The 25,191-nt window shown below is 40.3% G+C and overlaps 1 protein-coding gene across 3 annotated transcripts in view; it reads left to right on the forward strand.

Annotated features, from left to right (window-relative positions):
- Positions 1 to 25,191, forward strand: part of ppp3ca (protein phosphatase 3, catalytic subunit, alpha isozyme) — a 291,143-nt gene that overhangs the window by 244,116 nt on the left and 21,836 nt on the right. For all 3 annotated transcript variants that reach the window (XM_078411515.1, XM_078411513.1, XM_078411516.1), the window contains 4 exons: positions 9,735 to 9,860; positions 13,130 to 13,207; positions 15,674 to 15,758; positions 21,712 to 21,809. In XM_078411515.1, coding sequence (XP_078267641.1) covers positions 9,735 to 9,860; positions 13,130 to 13,207; positions 15,674 to 15,758; positions 21,712 to 21,809 — 387 coding nt within the window. The remainder of the gene's footprint in view (positions 1 to 9,734; positions 9,861 to 13,129; positions 13,208 to 15,673; positions 15,759 to 21,711; positions 21,810 to 25,191) is intronic.

Genomic DNA, 25,191 nt, shown 5'->3' on the forward strand with positions numbered 1-25,191 from the left:
ATCTTTGGAAACAGCATGAGGGAAATCAGTAAAATTGTTTAAACGTGCAACATGATGTCAAGTTAAACTAATCACCTCTGCCTGCACGTGATCCATTGTTCTCCATTTCCTGCATATCGATGTGCCAATCCCAAAGTCTCTTAAATGCCACTATCATATCTGCCTAAACCACCACCCCAAGCATCACGTTCCAGGCGCCCACCACCATCTGTCTAAAAACCTTGCTCCGCTCTCATTAATTGCTGGAAAATGCATATGCATTTCTAAGCCATTGTTAAAAATGTGGCGATAGGAGAGAATTTGTTGGTACTGCTTAATTTTCAGTTCTTCACAATACTTTTACCCTTGATAATTTTTCAACATTAATTGCCAAATTAAGAAAGGCCAATCAGGTGTATTGCCTGCTGATGATGTCTTAAAGATCAATACATTTATGAAATATTCCAAATTTAGAAATGTTTGCTGCCTAAATGGTTCCTTGACGTTTAGCCTTGACAACAGGATTTAGATAATGAATCAATGAGACAATCACACTTGCTAGCTGATAACTTAGAAAATATGTGAGAGTAGAGGGCAAGTTGCTAACCTAAATATTTAATGCTTAATAAAATGCTTCTGGCCTGTTTCCATCATATTGTGTGTGAAACGAGTAAGAAAAAAAAATGTCCTCCATTTGTCTTCTTTTCAACTCTACCGTTAGTCATTTACTCCACCTATCTGCCACTCCCTCCTCACCTTTATCACCCTAAAACGGCCAGGCTTTGTCCCACCTCCACCTCTCTTTTCCAGCTTTCTCTCCCCCATTCCAATCCATCTGAAGAAGGGAACTGATACGTCGCTTGTTCATTCCCTTCATGGATGCTGCCTGACCGGAGCTATGTCAAAGCAGATGTGCTTGATTCTTTCACAAAATGCTGGAGTAACTCAGCAGGTCAGGCAGCATCTCGGGAGAGAAGGAATGGGTGACGTTTCGGGTCGAGACCCTTCTTCAGACTTGATTCTTGATTGGTAAAGGTGTCTTTACTAATTCTTGATTAGTAAAGGGACAGTGGTTATGGGGAGAAGGTAGGAGAATGGGGTTGAGTGGGAAAGAAAGATCAGCCATGATAGAATGGAGGAGTAGACATGTTGGGCCGAATTGCCTAATTCTTCTTCTATAATTTGTGAACTTACAGTGCCCTCCATAATGTTTGGGACAAAGAGCCATCATTTATTTATTTGCCTCTGTACTCCACAATTTGAGATTTGTAATAGAAAAAAATCACATGTGGTTAAAGTGCACAGTGTCAGATTTTATTAAAGGCCTTTTTTATACATTTTGGTTTCACCATGTAGAAAGTACAGCAGTGTTTATACATAGTCCCCCCATTTCAGGGCACCATAATGTTTGGATCACAGCAATGTCACGTAAATGAAAGTAGTCATGTTTAGTATTTTGTTGCATATCCTTTGGATGCAATGACTGCTTGAAGTCTGCGATTCATGGACATCACCAGTTGCTGGGTGTCTTCTCTGGTGATGCTCTGCCAGGCCTGTATTGCAGCTATCTTTAGCTTATGCTTGTTTTGGGGGCTGGTCCCCTTCAGTTTTCTCTTCAGCATATAAAAGGTGAGCCCTGACTCCTAAAGTGTGTTTCTGATCTGTGGGACAGGTGTTTGGGGATGTTCATTTATTATAGAGAGAATTCTTCTTTCATCAGCTGTGGAGGTCTTCCTTGGCCTGCCAGCCGCTTTGCGATTAGTAAGCTCACCAGTGCTCTCTTTCTTCTTAATGATGTTCCAAACAGTTGATGTTGGTAAGCCTAAGGTTTGGCTGATGTCTCCAACAGTTTTATTCTTATTTCTCAGTCTCATAGTGGCTTCTTTGACTTTCATTGGCACAACTTTGGTCCTCATGTTGATAAACAGCAGTAAAGGTTTCCAAAGGCGATAGAAAGACTGGAGGAAAGACTAGGTGCTGAGAGCTCTCTTATACCTGCATTAAGGAGGCATTTAAACACACCTGAGCAATTACAAACACCTGTGAAGCCATGTGTCCTGAACATTATGGTGACCTGAAATGGGGGACTATGTATAAACACAGATGTAATTTCTACATGGTGAAACCAAAATGTGTAAAAATACCTTTTAATGAAATCTGACAATGTACACTTTGTCCACATGTGATTTTTTCTATTACAAATCTCAAATTGTGGAGTACAGAGGCAAATAAATAAATGATGGGTCTTTGTTGCACACATTATGGAGGGCATTCCATATATATATATGTAAGTGAGTATGTGTGTACACACTGAACTTTGTTTTCTCTCATTTATCATATTGTTTACAGTGTAATATGTTTACATGTTCTGTTGTGCTGCAGCAAGTAAGAATATCATTGTTCCATCTGGGACATATGACAATAAAACACTCTTGACTCTTGAGGTGGCTAAGAGATGAATATGGGAGCAACAGATTCCTCCACAGATGGGGTAGGAGGTGGCTGATAGTTTGCTAGGTTGTGCGCTTCTTCTGCTGGTTATGAAGGGAATCTGTGCTCCTCAAGGTTCTCACTACTATCCCAAATGCTTCTTCTCCAGTTTGAGTAACATGGGCATATGTTGCACTTATTAACGGAGGTTCTTATTCGCCTGATGATCTCCTCTCGTGACAGAAATGGGTGTTTGTTTCGGGAGTCTGGTATCAGGCATCTGAATGTTCTGTCCAATAGAACATTATCAATGAGAGTCATTGGCCCAAGAGATAATGCTGACAGAAACGTCAGCGGGCGAGACAGAGGGTGGGAATGTGAAATACCAAAGGGCTTAAGTTTAAGAGAGGTAAGGAAAGTTGAACAAAAGTGGTAGGTGCCTGGAACACGGTGCCAGGAGAGGTGGTATAAGCAGATATAATAGCAACCTTTTAGAGGCATTTAGACAGACATGAGCAGGCAGGGAATAGAGGATTGGGACCACATGCAGGTGGGATGTTGGATTGGGTGATGCAGATATGGTGGGCTGAAGGGTCTGTCCTTGTGCTGCACTGTTCTGTGTTCTATGTGGTATGACTGCAGTGGCAAAAGAACACTCAGGAGGTCAGGCAGCATCTGTGGACAGAGGAACAATTAAGGCTGAAAGAGAACGCAGAAAGAAAAAATGAATTTGTTTATTGAAAGTTTATTTTTATTTCTGGTTTTGTGATAATCTTGCTGAATCTCCAGGATGGCCTGCTGTGAGAGTAGAGGGGCCAGAGCAATGGGCAACTTCTTAGAGGAGCTCAGGCATGTATGGGAGAAGAGTTCTAGAGGGCAGAGCAGTCTCCCAGGAACCATGCTACTCTAGAGAGGATGATGCATCCAGAAACACTAAAGCCAGGATTTGTTACCTGCAGCCATAAGTTGCATTGTTTTTGGATGGGAAAGTCGCAGACACCCTAAATTTGTTACTGTGGATCTTTCCAGATGGTGCCGCTGATGTCATAGATTTGCTTCAGGTAAAAATACATCTTCAGGAATGGGCAAAGGGGTGTTTAATTGCAAAACTCCCTAATTGCTGTCCCATGTATGTCACTCTCCAATCAGCTGCTCAAAAGTTACACCTCTTTGCCTGGCTCGTCACTGAAATGCATTCAATGGTGCGAAGTTGTCGAATTTGCATGGTGGATGTGAAATAAACTTGTCACAGAAGGTTATAACTTTGTCTTTTTCAGTCTAGGGATGCTTTGAAAACTAATATGCATTATGTACTGCCATTCACCATTTCTGACAAAAAACTAAACTAGTGATATATTGGGTGTCTTACTTAATTTAACTATTGCAGATTTTTAGAATTTACTTTTAAACTTTCTTCATCTCGTCTTTCACCGTGAACCAGATATATCTTTTCTCTCTCTCTCTCTCTCTCTCTATTAATCTAGGATTAGATGTTGAATCCACCCAGAATAATTTACACTTCTTTCAAAGTCTAGTGTAGTTACGTTCACCATCTTCGAATGTGTTGATTTGGGGAGTTCCATTGCTTGTACTTTTCATTGATCATTCACTTGAAACATTTTAGGCTACATGAACTTTAAAAGTTTTACGTATTGATTGTAATACCAACTATTAACCTCTGAAAGACCATGCATGTTCATGGAAGATACCTAAAACCGGAAAAGAACAAAACAAAGCAAAAAATACACAAAATGTGGAATGGTTGATAATAAACTGTAACGGTAGCTTGAGGAACAGCATCTCACATTTATTTAGGTGCCTTATAGCCTTCTGAACCCAGCATCAAACAATTTCAGATCATACCATCTGCTTTCTTTCTTTCAACAGCAGGTGCTAATGACGATTCTATTCTGTCGCCTCACATTTCTTTTGTCACTTGTTTATTCATTCAATCCTGCCTTCTAGATCTTTCTTTTCATGCTGGAAGTGTGTAGCATTTTCCAGTTTGGGTCAAAAGTTTTCATTTTGTTAACTGCCCTGATGCAGACTCATCTGGTGGACCTGTGCAGCATTTCCTATTTCCTACTTTCATTCAGATTTCTCAGCAACCTTAATATTGTGCCATTCTGTCATTGCTTCTTGTTTCTATGTTCTGATTTATAGGAGACAGATGTTGTGGTCAGAAAAAAAGTAGCAAGAGATTGTTTCTCAAACCCTCAAACCCTCTGTCCCTGTAACTCTTTACTATTAATCTGTCCTTGGCCATTATCACTTGATATTCTTACTTAAAAATTAACAGTCACTGACTCATAAGCTCTGACAATCTTAACATGATATTCATTTAATGTAAAGAATCCCAGTTTTCTGAAGCCATTGTGGAAAATAATGTGATTTCCAGTTTTCTTCTTACTTAATCATACAGTTTTTAATTTTCTGACTTGGCGTTTTGCAGTCAACCAACAGAAGACATAATTCCTCTACATTTATACTATTAAATCCTTATGATATTTTAAATTTCATCTTCAATTCTTTGATATTCAAAAGAATTCAACAATGCCTTTTGCAAAATAATCTTAATATTTAGTACTCCTAGCTGCTGCATCATTTTAGTGAAATGAACTCTAACTCTTCCATAGTCAATATATTTTTGTTTAGATAATAACCCAAAACTGGTATTTCTTGTGGACTCTGACCAAGCGAACAATCACAATTCAATCAGGTTGAGATGAAAGTCAACAAGCCAGTAGCATTTTTAATTCAGTTTTGTACTTGTCCATTAACTTTAATTCTTTTGCGTACAAAAACTCCTAAATCTAATTAAACACAATCTCTAATTTCTCATCATTTAAGGATTATTCCGATTTTTTTGTCCAATGTGGTTGAACATCTGCTTGCCTCCATGAAACAAAATCCCACTTGACTCCATTATACTGCTATACTTATCATTACGTTTAATACTTTAGTATACCAACATATATTTGAACTAATGGTATTCATTTTTTAATCAGGTTTAAGAACTTAATAAAAAATATGTTAAGATGACCACGCTTAGAATGTACACAGGAGGTATTTTTTGTTGTGATATTTTAGTTTAGTTCAGTTTAGAGTTACAGTGCGGTAACAGGCCCTTCAGCCCACCTAGTCCGCTCTGACAAGCATTTCCTGTACATTAGCACTAACCTACACACTAGGGACAATTTACAATTTTTACCACAGCCAATTAACCTACAAACCTGCAGGTCTTTGGAGTGGGAGGAAACCAGAGGACCCGGGGGAAAACCCATGTGGTCACGGGGAGAACGTACAAACCCCGTAGTGACAGCCGTACTGACAGCCCCCGTAGTCAGGATCAAACTTGGGTCTCTGGGGCTGTAAGGCAGAAACTCTACCACTGCAGCATATGATATACCTTCATCAATGTCATTTAAAAAGACATAAGCATGTTATTTTAGAAAAGATATAAAAAGGAATGAAAAGAAATTTGGGGTCTCAGGTGCCATCTTGTTATGGGCAACCAATTTGCTGAGCATGGTTGCCAATATCTTCAATTATGTTACTTGCTGATGATTATAATTGGATGAAACATAAACAACTATTGTAATTATCATGTTAAACCAAAAAAATAGTCATGGCTGATTTGCATATTTAATATTCATTGTGCTATGTTACTTTTAGGGACTCACTAGAAAACATTACAAATAAGCTGTGTTGTAGAGTCATAGTCTTACTTGTGTGGAAATGGGCCCTCCAGTCCAACTTGCCCAGACCAGCCAATATGTCCCATCTACATTAGTCCCACCTGTCTACATTTGGCCCAAATCCCTCTAAACCTGTCCTATCCATGTACCTGTCTAAATGTTTCTTACATTTTTCTGTTGTATGAAACATACATGTGTGTATGAAACGTACAACAAATGTTTCTGTTGTATTTCATCACAAAAGAAGATAAATAATAAAACTCTGTTATTCTGTTTTGGTATCTGAACTACTGCCTCGTGCCATCATAGATTTCTAGCTTCTAAAGCCGTATACTCAAGAAAACTGAAGCAGATGATGAAAAGGGTATAAAAGGAGATGGATAATGATTTCCAGTTGGATTACAGCCCATTAATAAAGTTGCATTAATTTTTAGTCGCATGAAATGCATTCACAGGATATTAACCTAAAACCGTGTTATGTAATAAGGGTCAAGCAAATGCTTACAGGGGCTAAAATTCCCTTCCTACTATTTTTAGCAAGATTACTTAAGCCACTTATTTTAAATAGATTAATGACATCATAAAAAAAGATCTTCAGCTTATATTGTCCATCATTAATACATTCATAATCCATGACATTTGTGAGGGCATTTATTGAACAGATTCTAAAAATAACATTGATATCAAATAATTGCTATACAGAATATTTTTGTGGTATTGTGCTCTCATTTTTCCTCATTTCTTCACTGCTATTGAAGCACCAGAAAGACTCTCGGTATCCAAGGCAACAGTTAAATGATCTACTTACAGAGCTTTGTTTAGGGAGCTATTTGATGCTGGTAAGGGTGATGACTCTCCTGCTGATTTTCTCCATTTACTGGGGAGACACTGAACAGACAGATTATGTACATCCCACAGTTCTCTTGTCCTGTGATCAGTGAGTCAGATGAGAAAAACAGAAGTTTTATCATAGGATTCATTGCACCACTCAGAGTACCACTGTCCTGCTTGGCTGCTTGTGGCAATAATATTCTTTTCAATAATTTTATAAAAATTGTCATATTTATAACATATCTTTTAGAGTAATTATCGAATATAACCTTAAGGTGTTCAATTATAAAACTGAACAGACATCAATTAGGAAAATACTAAAGTTGATTGGAAAGCCTTGAGAAAACCAGTGAGAATAAACTGGAAATATAACGTTCAGTTTTAGCCATATTACTTTGAAAAGGCTTTAGATACTTCACAAATTTATTTTTCACTAGAGTAAAGATAAGTGACAGAACAATAATGGTATATGGATGTAGAATTGGAGGATAGGTGTGCAAAGCAACCTTACTGTTCAAAAGGACTTAACGGTGTGATATACTTCAGAACATCATAGTTTTTTGAAAATGTTTAAATGTGCATTATTTAGCTACAAGTTAATCTCCCAAGAAGCAGTATAAATATTTTTTGCCGATATGGTCATGGAGTCATACGGCATGGAAACAGGCCCTTCAGCCCAACTTGCCCATGCCAACCAAGATGCCCTATCTACATCAGCCCACCTGGCCACTTTTGGACCATATCCCTCTAAAACGTTTCCTATGATTTACCTGCTGAAATGGCTTTTAAATGTTATAATAGTACCTGGCTCAACTACTTCCTCAGGCAGTTCATTCCATCTACCCACCACCCTTTGTGTGAAAACGTTGCCCTTCAGGATCCCTATTACAGTCCTCACCTGCCCAGATTCTTCATACAGCTCAGGCCCTCAAATCCTGTCAATATTCTCGTAAATCTTCTCTGCACTCTTTCCAACTTACCAACATCCTTCCTATTGCAGGGTGACCAAACCTGAACACAATACTCCAAATGCGGCCTCACCAACATCTTGTACAAGTGTGACATTACATACCAACTTCCACACTCAATACTCTGACTGACGAAAACCAATGTACCGAAAGCCTTCTAGAACACCCTATCTACCAGTTATATCAATTTCATGGAACTATGTACCTGCACTCCTAGATCGCTCTGCTCTACAACACTCTCTACTGCCCTGCATTCACTGTGAAGGTCCTGTCCTGGTTTGACTTCCCAAATGCAACACCTCACACTTATCTGCATTAAACTCGATCAACAATTCCCCAGCCTACTTGCCCAACTGATCAAGATCCTGCTGTAATTTTTGATAACTATCTTTGCTATCTACAATACCAACTATTTTAGTGTAATTTGCAAATTTACCAATCGTGCCATCTACATTCTCATCCAAATCTTAATGTAAACTAAAAACAGTAATGGGCCCAGTATCAATCCTTGAGGCACACCACTAGCCACAGGTCTCCAGTTGGAGAATCAATCTTCCACCATCAGCCTCTGCTTCCTTCTATGAAAGAAATTCTCTATCCAGTTGGCTAGCCCTCACTTGGATCCCATGCAATCTAACCTTCCAGAGCAGCCTACCTTTTGGAACCTTATCAAATGCTTTGGTGAAGTCCATGTAGATTACGTCTACCGCTTTGCCTTCATCAACCTTTTTGGTTACTTCTTCGAAATCTCATTCAGATTTGTGAGACACAATCTCCTATGTACAAAACTATTCTGACTATCCTTAATCAGCTCCTGTCTATCCAAATGCACATATCCCTCAGAATCGTCTCCAGTAACTTGCCTACCACAGATGTTAGACTCACTGGTCTATAGTTCACAGGCTTTTCCTTGCTGCCCTTCTTAAATAGAGGCATAACATTAGCCATCCACCAGTCTTCCGGTACCATACCCACATCTAATGTGAATTCATATTTCCTGCCATTTCTTCTCTAGCTTCCCACAGTGTCTTAGATATGCCTGATCAGGTCTAGGAGATTTATCTACTTTCATACACCTTAGTTTGTCCAGTACCTTCCCGACCATAATATGGCCTGTCCTCAAGACATCTGCATTTAAGGGCCTGTCCCAGTTACGCGATTTTTAAGGCGACTGCCGGTGACTGTCAAAGTCGTAGCAGATCGCCGAAATTTTCTTTTACCTTATGACAATGACCACGACAGTGCCGAGTCTGGTGGATACAAGTCACTTTTTTTGTGAAACTAGCACCTGACTAACAGATTACACCGTCTTCGGAAACATCGCAAAATTCCCACGCTTACCTGACCGTCAAACTGTCGCCTCCAATCTACCTGTCAAATGTCCTGACGGTAAATAAATTGGTTAAACAAAACTATCTTCTGGTATCTTCAAATGCCTTTTCTTAATTTAATATTACGTGCTTCTAAATGCATCTGCGACAACCTAGCAAACCTGGGGACAGCATGCGACAGCGCCCACGATAATCAACGATACCTGATGACAAGCCAGCTGTCGCCGAGAAATTCCTATCTGGAATTTTGTTTCCGCGATGCGCCGAGTTCCGATACGATTCATTGAAGACTCCTCACGATCATGCCCGCGACACCCCAGCGAATGTTCGGCGACAGCCTAGTCACCGGCAGTCGCCTTAAAATCGCCTAAGTGGGACAGGCCCATAACTATCACAAGTGCCCAGTCTTCATGTCTTTTTTCATAGTAAAACCACTGATAAAATGAAATTGTTATATGGAGCTGTGTACTAAACTATTTTTCTCTACTTCATTTCAGCTGCAGTATTGAAATATGAGAACAATGTTATGAATATTCGGCAATTCAATTGTTCTCCCCATCCTTACTGGCTACCAAACTTTATGGATGTCTTTACTTGGTCTTTGCCATTTGTTGGTGAAAAAGGTAAGTGAAACTGAATTATAAAATATGAGTTTCAGGCTGTGAAAATATGAGGCTGTGAACATATCTTGGAAAAAAATTGAATGCCATATTAGTCCATTGATTGGATAAATGTTCTATTTTATTGATATTATCAGTAAAATGGTTCAGTCTTCTACTGATTTACTGCTGCACCACTGTGCCGCCCCTAAATAACATAATTATAGAAGTCCTTCTGACTAAATGTAGTTCTTCATGACTGTGAAATGACTGAGGTTCACCTTGACAGCAATATCATTAAATCTGTGTTATATCCAGATTGACAATATGATCTATCTACTCTGTATACTTCCAGCTGATATGAAAGTCACATAGGCTATTAATCGTGCAAATCTGCGAGGCATGTGTCTGCATACATCTCACACTATGTTAAACACAAATTGGCTTCATTTGAACGCAAGGTTTTCTTGTGTTTTGTATTTATCATATCATATACATACAGCCGGAAACAGGCCTTTTTTCGGCCCTCCAAGTCCGTGCCGCCCAGTGATCCCCATACATTAACACTATCCTACACCCACTAGGGACAATTTTTACATTTACCCAGCCAATTAACCTACATACCTGTACGTCTTTGGAGTGTGGGAGGAAACCGAAGATCTCGGAGTAAACCCACGCAGATCACGGGGAGAACGTACAAACTCCTTACAGTGCAGCACCCGTAGTCAGGATCGAACCTGAGTCTCCGGCGCTGCATTCGCTGTAAAGCAGCAACTCTACCGCTGCGCTACCGTGCCGCCCGTTTGTTCCGTTAGAATTTATAAGCTCTAGTTCTGTGTTCAGAAGCTTGTGAAAGAAAGTGAAGAATGCTTTTACTCTCTGAGCTAGAAATTTTCTTGCATTTATTTTTCTTTAAACTTGCATTTCAGAATCACTTTCTTTAGGACTGTATCATGCAATAGCTGAACACTCCAAGGGGTGGTGAAGTATCATCCCAAATCCACTAGATTTTCTCTTTTGGCTATACAATTCTCAGGATGTTTATGCTTTTCTGCTTCAAAGAGCAATAATTTATATCTTGAAATATTACGTAGCTCTCCCTAAATCATTTACTTTACAGATCCAAATCACTTTATACATCCAGATGTTTAAAAAATATTTATAGAACATACAACGAGCCCTTTGTCTGTGCTGAACATGATGCCAAGAACACCTCTTACCTGCCTGAACATAATCTATATCCTTCCAATCTCTGCATATCCACATGCCCATCCAGAAGTTTCTTAAATGCCACAATCACATCTGCACCACTCCCAGCAGCATGTTCCAAACATTCACTGTGTAAAATACTTGCCCTGTACATCTCCTTAAACTTTGCCCCTCTCACTTTAAAGCTCTGCCCTCTATGGTTTAATGCTTCCATCCTGGAAAAAAATGGTTCAGACTGTCTGCTCCATCTGTGTCTCTCATAATTTTACGTATGTTTATCAAGTCCCCCTTCAACCTCCAGAGGGCGTCTCCTCTCCAAATCCTGATTTCGATTGTTTTCTGACATTCCAGAACAATCCAAGTTAATCCAAGCTCTCCCTGTAGTTAATATCCCCATAATCCTGGCAGTATTCTACCTTTGTTATATACCAGCATCTGCAGTTCTTCATTTCTACGCTGTAGTATTCTGGTAAATCTCCTCTGCACCCTTCCTGAAGCCTTCACATCCGCCCTGTAATGGTGCTTTAAGAACTGCACACAACACTCCAAACGCCACCTAACCAAAGTCCTATAAAGCTGCATCACGTTTCCTGACTCATACTCAAAGCCTCGACCAATGACAGGTAGCATACTGCATGTCTTCTTCAACACTCTATCTACTTGTGTTGCCATTTTCAGGGAGTTATGGACTTGGACCCCCTAAGATCTCTCTGTACATCAATGCCATTAATTGTATATTTCCCCCTTACATTTGATCTCCCAAAGTCCAGCATCTCAGACTTGCTCGAATTAAACTCCATCTGCCATTTCTCCACTCATTTCCATAGCTGATCTTTGTCTCACTGTATACTTTGACAGTCTTCCTCACAGTCTGGACCTCACCAATCTTGGTGTCATCCTACTGAGCAACTAGGCTACGCTTACGTCCAAGTTATTTATATGTGTCACAAACAACAAAGGTCCCAGTACAGATCCCTGCAGAATTCCACTGGTCACAGACTTCCAGCTTGAATATACAGCTTCCACCGCCAGTCCCTGTCTTCTATCAGTAAACCAGTTCTGAATCTATAGTACCAAGTCACTGTTAATCCTGTGTATCTTAATTTTGTGAATCAGCCTACCATGGGGGATTTTTTCAAAAGCCTCACTAAAATTAATGTGGAAAGCATCCCCACAGCTCTACCCTCCTCCATCACTTTAGTTACCTCCTCAAAAACTCAATCATGTTAGTCAGACAAAACCTGCTGTGTGCAAAGCCTTGCTGACTAACCCTAATCAACCTTTCTCTTCCAAATGGGAGGAAATCCTATCCCAAAGAATCTTTTCCAATAGCTTACCTACCAAATAAATCTACTTGATCTTTAGAAAATTTTGTTTCCTCTGCTTCCATTCCATAAATTTGCAGTAAATGTTCCTAATTGCTGCTCTAAACTAACCTATCACCAACTATATCCAGTGTTCTACAACTCCTGTCCCTTTGAAGAAATAGTCAGAGATGTAACTGTTTTGATTAATTTAACATTATATCCATGTAAGATATTAGCTAAAAATGCTAGCTTTTCTAATTTTACCATACAGTTCCAAATGTCAATGATCAGCTTCGAGACTGTCTCTGGGCCTGATTGGACTTTTGTGATTATAACTGCCTTCAAGCTGCTGATTCTAGGGTGCTATAAGTTGAACCTTATTTAAGATAGGTTTTGATTAGTATTATATCCTACAATAAGCTACACAAAAAATATATAGCTTTCAACTTCCGCTGATTGGCTAATGCTATCAGTGTTTGACTCCTATTGATCAAAAGACTACAACCATTCAATAGAACTCAATTTAATGAAAAATATACCTTCTTAAATTTTGTTGCAAGGGTGTAGTTTTTCTTCCATATTCTTTATTTTTGCCTTTCTTCAAAACTATTGGCTGGTGTTTTGTCTGAAGAACTGGAAATGTACAGAATCTCTTTAATTCTGATCTGACTTCATTGCCAACTTCAGCAGTGGAGTAATTGAATTTATGACTTGCTTTATGAAATTCAAACCTTTTCATGACATTGCTCAGAAATTGACATTCAGCTCTTCTTTCAGTGACAGAGATGTTGGTGAATGTTCTAAATATCTGCTCTGATGATGAACTCATGACAGATGAAGATGAAATATTTGATGGTAAGTGTTTGTCAAGTTACAAAATAACGAATGAGGAAGAATAAACAGAACCACGAAAGTGTAGTATTTTTTGTTGTGAACACTCTGCATTGTCCATAAATCTCTTCACAGCAACATGCTTTACATTGACTTATAAATAGAAAACCATGCTCGGCACTTAATTAAAGAATAATTACATAAGTAAGCATGGTGTCAAAGACGAAAAATGTTGGATAGGCTCATCAACAAGCTGTAATTATAAAGAGAGTCTTAAAGGAGGGAATATGCCAGAGTTTTGCAAAGAGAACCAGAACACATCTTGGATGCTTGAAAGCAAGAGATCAAGCACAAAGCCATTCTTAGAGGAGTATAGAGTCCTGATTGTGATTACAAAGATAACAGGATTTCTAAGTGAGGGTACTGCCACTGAACTAGACAAAGACAATGGGACATTGGGGAGGATAATCTGATCAACCATGTCAAACGTTGTGCCGAGGTTGAAGAATACATTGGAGACCATGACACGAGTCAGAGAATCATAGAGTGTGGAAGCAGGCCCTTCTGCCCAACATCCCCATGCCGACCAACATGCCCCATCTACACTAGTCCCACCAGCCTGTGTTTAGTCCTTTAAACTTATCCTATCCATGCACCTGACCAAATGTTTCTTAAACATTGTGATGGCACCTGCCTGAACTACCTCCTCTGGCAGATTATTCCATACACCGGCCAACCTTTGTGAAAAAAGTTGCCCCTCAGGTTCCTATTACATTTTTGCCCCCTCATCTTAACCATATGTTCTCTGGTTCTCGATTCCCCTACTCTGGGCAAGAGACTTTATGCATTTACCCTATCTATTCCTCTCATGATCTTGTACACCTCTATAAGATCTTCCCTCATCCTCCTGTGCTCCAAGGAATAAAGTACCAAGTCACTGTTAATCCTGTCACCCTAGCCTGCTCAACCTCTCCCTATAGCTCAGGCCCTCGAGTCCTGGCAACATTCTCATAAACCTTCTCTGCATCTTTTTCCAGCTTAACAACATCTCTCCCAGAACTGCACACAATATTCAAAATGTGGCCTCACCAATGTTTTGTGCAGCCATAACATGACCTCCCAACTTCTAAACTCAATACTCTGACTGATGAAGGTCAAGGAGTCAAAAGCCTTCTTCACCCTATCTATTTGTGACACCACTTTCAAGGAACGATGTACCTGCACTCTTAGATTGCTCTGCTCTACAACCCTCCCAGAACACTGGCATTTGCTGTGTAGATCCTGCCCTGGTTTGACTTCCCAAAATACCACACCTTATACTTCTCGGTATAATCCATTTACCATTCCTCAACCCACCTGCCCAACCGATCAAGATCCTGCTGCAATTTTTGACAACCATCCTCGCTATCTATAATTAACATCTACTTTAGAGTCATCTGCAAACTTACTAATTAAACCTTGTACATTCTCATACTCCTTCCAAGAGGCCAATTTTCTATCCAGTCAGCTAGCTCTCCTTGGATCCCATGTGATCTAACCTCCAAGGGCAGCCTACCATGTTGAAGCTTGTCAGATGCCTTGCTGAAATCCTTATATACAGCGTCTACAGCTCTGCCCTCATCAATCTTCATATCTTCAAAAGACAGTCATATCTTTAAAAAATTCAATTAGATTTATGAGACATGATCTCCCACGTAGAAAACCATGCTGACTCCCCTGATTGGCCCCTGTCCCTGTATAAATATATACATATTTAAATACTTGTATATCTTATCCCTCAGAATAGTCTCTAGTAACTTTCTGACCATAGATGTTAGACCACAGAGGTTGTAACGTGATGTTACACAAGGTGATGTTAATGCTGTAACTGTGGTGAAAATCTAAATGGAGGATCAGTCAAGAGGCATAAATTGCTGGAAATACTCTCACACCAGGCGGCATCTTTGGAAAGAGAAATGGATTTAATGTCTCAGGTCAATGAAGAACTAGGAATAATTAAAATTAAAAATTTGAATGTAGGCGATGGCTAGCAGTTAAGTTGCAATGCATTCAGAGCAGGAGATGGGCTCCGTGCACAAGGTGAGTTTATAGAAAGGTTGAGTTCATGACTAGTGCAAGGATGAATGTAGAATGATATAACAGAAGCATCTGAATGTAGCCTCAGTGGTCAAATTGATTAGAGAGGGAGTGCAATAGACACAGAAATGGAGATAAAAATAACAAAATAAATCATGTTAGCGTTCTCCAGAATAGTTCGAGAGCAGTGACTGTTGAGAGAGATCATACTGCTTTCAGAGATTTTGGTGGTATACTTTCATTGAGGAATTAACTTTGGTTCAAACTTTGATCTCAACATGTCATTTTGTTGGAAGTTACTTTGACAAATATATATATACATGTAAATTTGCTTTTGTTTAGTTTTACATTTTGTTTAACAGAAGAATAAAATGTAGCATTTATTTTTTCTAAACTGAACTCTTTGCTTTCAAGCAAATGCTGCAGCAGCTCGGAAGGAGGTTATCAGGAACAAAATTCGAGCAATTGGCAAAATGGCGAGAGTGTTTTCTGTGCTCAGGTAAGAAGAGTGCACATACGGTAAACTCTTGTTATTATGGACCTCTTTATAACAGATTTCAGTTATAGTGGATGGACTTACTGACCAGCACCACTGCTGACACTACCCTTGGCCAGCACTGCCTCCCCAGCTCCTTCCAGGCCGGGCTACCGAAGCAACCCACAGTCCACACCGCCACTTCCAGGCCGGACCTACTGACCTTCACCACCAGGCCGGGCTGCCGTCTCCGTCCTGCACCACCTCCCCAGCTGCTTCTAGGCCACAACTACTGCCGCCACCACGACCCACACAGCTTCCTCGGCCTCTTCCAAGCCTCGCCTGCCACCACTGACCCTTACCTGCACTCCGGCCGCCCAAGGGCCGCGACCAATGACTTTGCCAATCCTAACCTCCACTCACCTAGATTCCAGTCCCAGTTCCAGATCGACAGTCTGAAGAAAGGTCTCGAGCTGAAATGTTCCCCAGCGATGCTGCCAGGCCTGTCCTCTGCTGAGTTACTTCAGTAGTTCGAGTCCTTTTGTGTATTAACCACCATCTACAGTTCTTTGTTTCTACTACTTGTACTATTATTTGGCGATCCCCGACTCGGTTATAGTGAACATTCACAATACGGACACCATTACCCTGACTATGGTCCATTATAACCAGAGTTTACTGTATTTCATTCTGTCTTTGTTCAATCATTTCTCAATGTATGTAATTTTTTTATTCCAGGCCTATAGCTGTTGAAAATTCACCAAAACATTCAAGAATTCATTCACAAATACAAAAGTTGATACTGTGCTGTTAATCTACGACATGGATGGATACTCTTTATGGAAAACATCTCAGACCGCTTATATTTGATTAAAAAAATTACATCCAAATATCTATTGTTCACAAAAAAGTTTAAAAATATGCATTTGACAATTAAAATGCTCTGTGAATTTTGGCATGCTCTTAATCCTTTTTGGCAGTCTCTCAGCATTGAGAATAATTTGCTTCCATTTGAGTTCTCTGCGTTCTGAAGTGGTTGAAAAATCCTTTGTGGAATCTGCAGACTCTGCCACAGGTGGTGCAGGTGGCAGGGCGAGTGGGCAGATCATCTAAGAGGCTGTGAAATCCTCCCTTGTTGGTGACTGGCTTCTATCTGCTCCAGTCCATGTTCTTAGTCGCTTCCCAAATACTCCTTCTGCACTTTGAGTAATCATGACTTAGATGCATTCATCAGTTGCTGAGCATGTTGCAATTTTTTAGAGGTTTTGAGAATGTTTTGGAAACATTTTCTTTATCATTTGGGATGTCTTGCCATGACAGAGTTTAGAGTTGCATTTGGACTATATGGCCTGCTCTTAGTAAAGCATTATCTGTGCCTTAGTGCTGAGGATGTTGGCTTGGGAGAGAATATTGTCATTAATTCATCTATCCTTTAAGTAGATCCACAGAAGTTATACCTCTCAATTGCCTTGAGGAAGGTTGCCCATGTCTCCAGTGGGTGCGGGAGGTTAGGGGGTCATGGCCACTCTGTACACCATAAACATGGTTCTTAATTTGAGGTTTTGATCTTTGAACATTTTTTTCCTCAGTCAATGGCAACCCTGTCAGCACATAGTGGGAGATAGTGAACTTTGTAAACTTTTCCACTGGAAGTTTCTAGGCTATTCACCTTTGAAAGCGATAATTGAATCTGCTTCCATCAGTTCAGTTTAGTTTAGTTTATTGTCATGTGTACCGAGGTACAGTGAAAAGCTTTTTGTCGTGTGCTAACCAGTCAGCAGAAAAACAATACATGATTGCAATTGATCCACGATAAGGGAATAACGTTTAGTGCAAGGTAAAGCCAGCAAGTCTGATCAAGGATAGTCCGAGAGTCATCAAAGAGATAGATAATAGTTCAGCACTGCTCTCTGGTTGTGGTCGAATGATTCAGTTGCCTTTCAGGCAGTAAATTCCAGACAGTAATAACTCATTGTGTTATGATTTTCCTCAAATCATATCAGGTTCCTTAACTAATTAATTCTTATCCATATCTTTTTATCACTGAACATTCTGGCATTAGAAATGGTTTCTGTTTATCCATATACTAAAACTCTCATTTGTTTGTTTGTTTGTTCCTGAACTACAGCCAAAACGGTACACGACAGCGCGACAATTTTAGGCCCACCTTACTCACCATCATCCCCTTGGTGCTCATGGAAGAAGTTTCATTGAAATCGGTGTTATATTTTTAAAGTGATTCACATTTAAAAGTTTAAATCTATCTCCTAGGGAGGGAGGGGGGAGGGAGGGAGGGAGGGAGGAGGAGAGGAGGGAGGATAGGGGGGTTGAGGGGGATGGGGCGGGGGGGGAGGGGGAGGGGAGGGGGTGGAGGGAGGGGAGGAGAGGGGAGGAGGGGGAGGGAGGAGGGAGGGGGAGGGAGGGGGAGGGGGAGAGAGGGGAGGAGGGGGAGGGAGGGAGGGAGGGAGGGAGGGAGGGAGGGAGGGAGGGAGGGAGGGAGGGAGGGAGGGAGGGAGGGAGGGAGGGAGGGAGGGAGGGAGGGAGGGAGGGAGGGAGGGAGGGAGGGAGGGAGGGAGGGAGGGAGGGAGGGAGGGAGGGAGGGAGGGAGGGAGGGAGGGAGGGAGGGAGGAGGGAGGGAGGGAGGGGGGGAGGGGAGGGGAGGGGGGCAGGAGGGGGGAGTGGGGGAATAGAGGGTGCTGCACCAATGCAGGAGAGGTTTGGGCCCAATGGGTCCACGATCTAGTTTGTACTAAAATCCCTTCATCATTATATATCTCCATCAATCTTTCTTTTGTTTCAGTAGGAACTATCACAGCTTCTTTGGTCTGCCCACATAAATTAATCCATTCACCTATGTTATCATTCTTGTAACTCTTGCTTGTAACTCTGCCTTTGACGTTAATGACTCCTAAATGTGGAACACAGTGTTTTAGTTGATGTTTAATCAGATTAAACATAACTTCATGTTTTTGTACTTTATAACTCTTATTTTTTTAACAGTCCGTGCATTTTTCATGTCACCTTCAAAGACATTACGAGGCAAACCTCCAAAAGTTATTTTCTTCCATCACTTTAACGTTATGCCATTTACTTTGTACAGGTTCAATACATACTTCCTGCCAAAATGGACCACTTCACATATCTCCATGTTGTATTTCACCTACAACATATCCAGCTGTTCCTACAGACTATGGCTGCTTGAAGCCAACTCTTTTAAATCTTTTTGCTATCTTCACTTGTAGGTTGTCCTATGCACACATTGAAGGATTGAATTGATGAAAGATGCAACATCGGAAACCGGTCCTTTGGCCCACCAAGTCCAGCTGAACATAGATCACCCATTCACACCAGTTCTGTTATCGCCTCCATTCTCGATACATTATGGACAATTTATAGGTCAATTAACCAACAAATCCGCATGTTTTGGGGATGTGGGAGGAAACCAGAGCATCCAGAGGAAACCCACACGGTCACAGGGAGAACATGCAAACACCACACAGACAGCACCCGAGGTCAGGATTCAATCCGGCTCTCTGGCACTGTGTGGCATCAGTACCAGCTGTGCCACTGTGCTGCTTTGTAGGTATTACCTTGTAGGTAGTTAATCTGTGGAACCTCTTGCCACAGAGGGCTGTAGAGGCCACGTCAGTGGATATTTTTAAGGCAGAGATAGGGAAATTCTTGATTAGAATGGGTGTCAAGGGTTATCGAGAGAAGGCAGGGAAATGGGATTAGGAGGCAGAGATCAGCCATGATTGAATGGTAAGTGGACTCGATGGGCCGAATAGCCTAATTCTACTCCAATAACTTGTGAATGTATTTGTAGGTCATTAATATATATCAATAGCAGCAGTTGCTCTGTCCTGACCTATCAAAAACATCAATCCTCCAATTCAGAAAACACGCACTCAATCCTCGTCTGTCCCTTCGCCTGTTTTATGTCCTTTATGCCCTTTAGCTCCAATGACTTGTATTTTTTAATGATTCATTTTTGATAGTGCTCTTTGTGAAAATTTCTTCTGAATTTCCCTTCCTATCTTCTCATAAAATATTCAATTTCTGTCTCTGACTATTGAACAACTTAGCAGTGAGAACAACCTTTTACTATTTATCACCTCAAATTTTGCGCATTTAGAAATCATGCTCCATTTTTCACTATAACAATCATCTATTGCATCTACTGTATAATTTAAGACCATCACAGTAATTTTTCACGTGTGTCCTTTCTAAAATGGTTCTGTCAGAACTGCACTGAACACTCTGCCTTGTTGCGCATTTTGTACAAACGAAGAACTGCAGATGAGTGTTAATACACAAAAGGGCATAAAGTCCTGGAGTAACTCAGGAGGTCAGGCAGCATCTCTGGATTTTCAACTGCATTTTTACTGATTCTGAGCACTTTTCATGACAATATATATTGTAATATTCAAAGGATAGAGTATTGTTGTAATTTGATCATTATTCTTCCTGTAAATGGTTTTCAGTTAGTTAATTTCAACGCTTAGAATACACCTTGAAAGCTGGTTACTTCTAATATTTCTTCACAATCAAAGCATATCATTAGATTTTGTTAATCAAATCCCAGAAGCAATAAAACAACATCTCATCTATAGCATGACAACAATCCTGAGAGTGATTTTTCTATTTAAAAAGTGCCCAATTTTTGATATAAATTACAGGTTACTGCTTGTATGGCAAAAAAATGCAAATACTGAATATCTAGCAAAGAAAATTCTGGAAATATTCAGCAGTAGTTGGCATCTGAGGAGATAGAAACAGAGTTGACATTTGGGGATAATGAGCCTTCAGAAGGATCATTGTGATGGCTGGAGAAGAAGATAATCCAGGTGGTACAATATCTGTCCAGTGTCATTGAGATGAATCAGACAATTAGTGGGAGCGTAACTCAAAATAATATGCTGAAATAGTAAAAGCTCTCCAGTTGCTGAAAATCTGAACTCGTGCAGTTCCAGAAAGTTATTTTGTAGTTTTTTTTACCCCTGTAACTTCCAGTCACCTGGTACTTTAATTCTCTATCCCAAATCCACAGTGTATCTGCACAGTTTGTCCACCTGTACGGTTTCAGATACGTCCAGGGCAGTCTCTAGAACCAATGTTGCATTCAACAATTTAAGATGACAAGCCATCCCTGGCCAGTTCTGAAGTTAGGTTATTCAACTGTAACATTACTTCAGTGTGACACAAAAAGCTGTAGTAACTCAACGGGTCAGACAGCATATCTGGAGAAAAGGAATAGGTGAGGTTTTGGATCTAGCCTTCTTCAGACCGAAAATTGAAGAAGACAGAGTCTAAAGAAGGGCCTCAACCCGAAATGTCACCTGTTCCTTTTCTCCAGAGATGCAGTCTGACCCGCTGAGTTACTCCCGCTTTTTGTGTTTATCTTTGGTTTAAACCAGCATCCGCAATTCTTTCCTACACATTGCTTCATTTTGTGTCTCGCCATAGATGCTATTTGATCTGCTGGATATTTCCAGCATTCTCTTCTTTTCCAGATTTCCAGCAGCCACTGCAAACTGCATCTCTCAGCTCCAGATCGGTGGTAGGAAGTCAACCTTGGTCTCCACCCTACCACAATATACCCTTTGATATCCCCATCCCTCCCCCTCAATGCAACTTAAAACACACTAGCTTTTTCACTTCTCCAGTTCTGATGATGTTGACCTGAAATGTTGGTCGTACCTTTTTTCACAGGGATGCATTCCCAACGCCTTGTCTTTTTATTATGATAGGGTTTTATTATAATTAACAATTGTTAATAACATGTCCATGAATATGCAGCAGGTGAATGGATGTTGGCTTTGTGATAAATAGCCTCACTGGTGTTATGGAGCAAAACGTTTTGAATTTTGGTTAGAGCATGTTGCTCAGATATTCCCGAGGTTAACTTTAAGGACGTTTAAATGTATGAGTGAAACACAATCTAAATCATGCTTAATTTGGTTTTTTTTCTTCCCAGAGAGGAGAGTGAGAGTGTTTTAACTTTGAAAGGTCTGACTCCGACTGGTATGCTGCCTAGTGGAGTGCTGTCTGGAGGCAAACAGACCTTACAAACCGGTAGGTGTGCTTTACCCCCCTTTCCCAAAACTGCACAGTGCCTAAGTTTCTGTTCCCTTCATGACCTTTTGCGTTATTCTCTGACAGTTCTTGGAGATGTGTTTTAAAAATTCCTACAAAATATTGCAATTTCTTACGTATAATTAGGACTTTCACTTTATGAACATCACAATATTCAACAATGAACAAATAATTGTTCTGTGCTACAACACCATCACACCCGTTTGGTAAATTTGTGTGGAAAACGAGGAGAGGAAAGGGATGTCAGTTCGCGGGAACTGCTCCAGTGCATCGAGCACACAGGCTGACCGGACCTTTGGACTTTGAATAATGGCACCAAAAATGGCGGTGCCAGCATGTGTAATATATCCAAAAATAATTTCACTGTGCAGTTTCATATGTGACGAATAAACCACTATTGAACTATGGAACTAAAATTGCAGATGTTGGAAACTAAAAAAAAAACAGAAAGTGTTGGAAGAATTCAGCCAATCAAGTAGCATCTGTGGAAAGAGAAGCCAGTCATGGTTTGGGGTCAGTGATCCCTATGTCAGAGCTGGGGACTTTACAGTTTTAAAAGTGGAACTGGAGTGTGTGGGAGGTGTGACGTGTATGACAAGTCTATATGGAGATCAGTGAAGACAGATCAGATGATAATGAGCACGAGGACTGACCATGATTTAAAAAAATGAAGTGAGAAAGAGCCGTCAGCATGATTATGGGAAATGATGCAAGAGCAATTTAGCTGAGTTGGAGAATTCATTGTTCAGTCACCAGTGCCTAGATGGATGATCTAGATGTAGTTCTGGTTAGTCGGAAGAAGAATCTCGATTTGAAACGTCACCCGTTCCTTCTCTCCCGAGATGCTGCCTGACCCGTTGAGTTACTCCAGCATTTTGTGTCTACCTGTCTTACTTCAGGCTTCACTGTGGCAATTGAGGAGACCACAGACAGACAGATTGTTATGGGAGGGGAATAAGAATTAAAGTAGCATGGGAACAGAAAGCTCAGGGTCATCCCTGAGGACTTGGGTCAGGTACTGGACAAAGCGATCACCCAATCTGACTTTGGTCATTCTGCACAAAATACAGTGAAAACTAGAAATCTGAACCAAATGGAGAAAATGTTGGAAGCACACAATTATCATCTTTATACAAAAAAATCGATATTTCCTGCAAAACCCTTTATCAGAATTCTGATGAATTATCATTAGCTCTATAAATATTTTTTCTTCCATAAACTGTTGAAAGGATACATAGGTAGAGAGTGTCTTTTCAAGTGTACGACAGTGACACATTTGACCCAGTCAATAATCATTAGCAAGAAACTTGCCATTTGGAATTTCCTTTTCCCTTGTAAGGAAAAACCTTGTCTCTAATAAGAAAGGTCATGCAGAAATAGAGCAGTTACAGAGAGGGGAACCTTTGGGGAATTCATTGTCACAGACGGCTGTGGGGGCCATGTCAGTGGGTATTTTTAAGGCAGAGATTGATAGATTCTTGATTAGTAATAGTGGCAGGGGTTATGGGGATAAGGCAGGAGAATGGGATTGAGCGGGAAGGATAGATCAGCCATGATTGAATGGCAGAGTAGACTTGATGGGGCAAATGGCCTAATTCTGCTTCCAGAACTTATGAACTTGAGAAGCAAACTCTCCACAATACAGAATGTCATGGACAACATATTTATGCGCGTGAAATACTTTTGGAAATACAGCAGCAAAATTGTGTTCAGTAGACTCCCCCAAATATCTTGGTGATGATAGCTTTAAAATTAGTCAATTCTGTTGCTGTTATTCTGTTTAGTTACTGTCACAACTGTAAATTAACTTACCAGACTATGATTATAATAAAAAATTAGACTACCTTTACATTTTAGGAATATTATATGAAAACTGTAGATTTAGTTGAGGAAAACTAACATTAGAAATGTGATTCACATGGATGATATTTCTATGTTTTACCATCACAGTTCAATTTCTCATGATGTGCTCTGGGATTGGAGCTCAAAGCATCATTTGTTGCTACAATACATCTTTCTATTTTAACCCATGATACTTAAAGCATTTTTTCTTCTTGACATAATTTAAAAGGGTGAGCATGTTGTTTCTTTGTTTTCTACAGTTGTTAGGGCTCTTGAATAACGTGCGGCATGGTGGCGCAGCGGTAGAGTTGCTGCCTTACAGCGAATGCAGCGCCGGAGACTCAGGTTCGATCCTGACTACGGGCGCTGTCTGTACGGAGTTTGTACGTTCTCCCCGTGACCTGCGTGGGTTTTCTCCGAGATCTTCGGTTTCCTCCCACACTTCAAAGACGTACAGGCATGTAGGTTAATTGACTGGGTAAATGTAAAAATTGTCCCTAGTGTATGTAGGATAGTGTTAATGTGCGGGGATCGCTGGGCAGCGCGGACTCGGTGGGCCGAAGGGCCTGTTTCCGCGCTGTATCTCTAAATCTAAATCTAAAAAAATAATAATCATTCTAAGAAGTTCATTCTGAGTCAACAAATTATTATTCTGTTTATTTAGCCATCCTGAGCAATTTAGATGAACAATGTTCTACAGCATTGCTAATTAGGAATCGAACACATCAAATTGTCATTAAGTTGCACCACAAACGGTTGGATTTGGTTCCTGATGCACTGAGTTTCCGATTCCAGTGGTGCTGCTGAGGTGGATCGAGTGCATGGAAGATCTTTGTCCTTTGGTCCGCTGGGATGATTTGACAGAGGGCAACGCCAGGCTACTTTCCTAAATCATCTAGTTAGATGATGATGGTTTGAGGACTCTGAGTTAGATCATCATTTGTTGGCTCAGTCAGAGTAAATGCATGATCTGGGGAATCACACACAAGAAAAAATGAAAATGAATTAATAAGTTGGTAAATATATATATATATTTAAATGTATCAGTAATAACATTTATGCCATTGGTGGTTAAAAACATATGCACAGCTTCATCTGCATGATACTGAGATTTATAAAAGTGGAGTTTGAGTCACAACATGAATTACATTACTGGAGATACAAGAGACTGCAGATGCAATCATCTGGACCAAACATACACATTGCTGGAGAACCTCAATGAGTCGAGCAGCATCCGTGGAGGCAAAAGAATAGATGATGTTTTGGGTTACGACCCAATATCATGTTCCGATGCAAGGTCTAGATGCAAAACATCAACTACTCCTTTGCCTCCACCGATCGTGCTTGAATTGCATTACTGTTTTGTTAAATTATTTCATTGCTACAAACCACATCCGATAATAACTCTGCTAAATAGACTTGTGTGGACTCCATGGAAATTTATATTTATCATCAACAAGTCTCAGCAATAAATCAGTTGGAGATGGTTAAGAGCACAGGATGTTTCATTCTTAACAAA

Source organism: Rhinoraja longicauda, chromosome 14 (assembly GCF_053455715.1).
Source record: "Rhinoraja longicauda isolate Sanriku21f chromosome 14, sRhiLon1.1, whole genome shotgun sequence".
Lineage (NCBI taxonomy): Eukaryota > Metazoa > Chordata > Chondrichthyes > Rajiformes > Arhynchobatidae > Rhinoraja > Rhinoraja longicauda.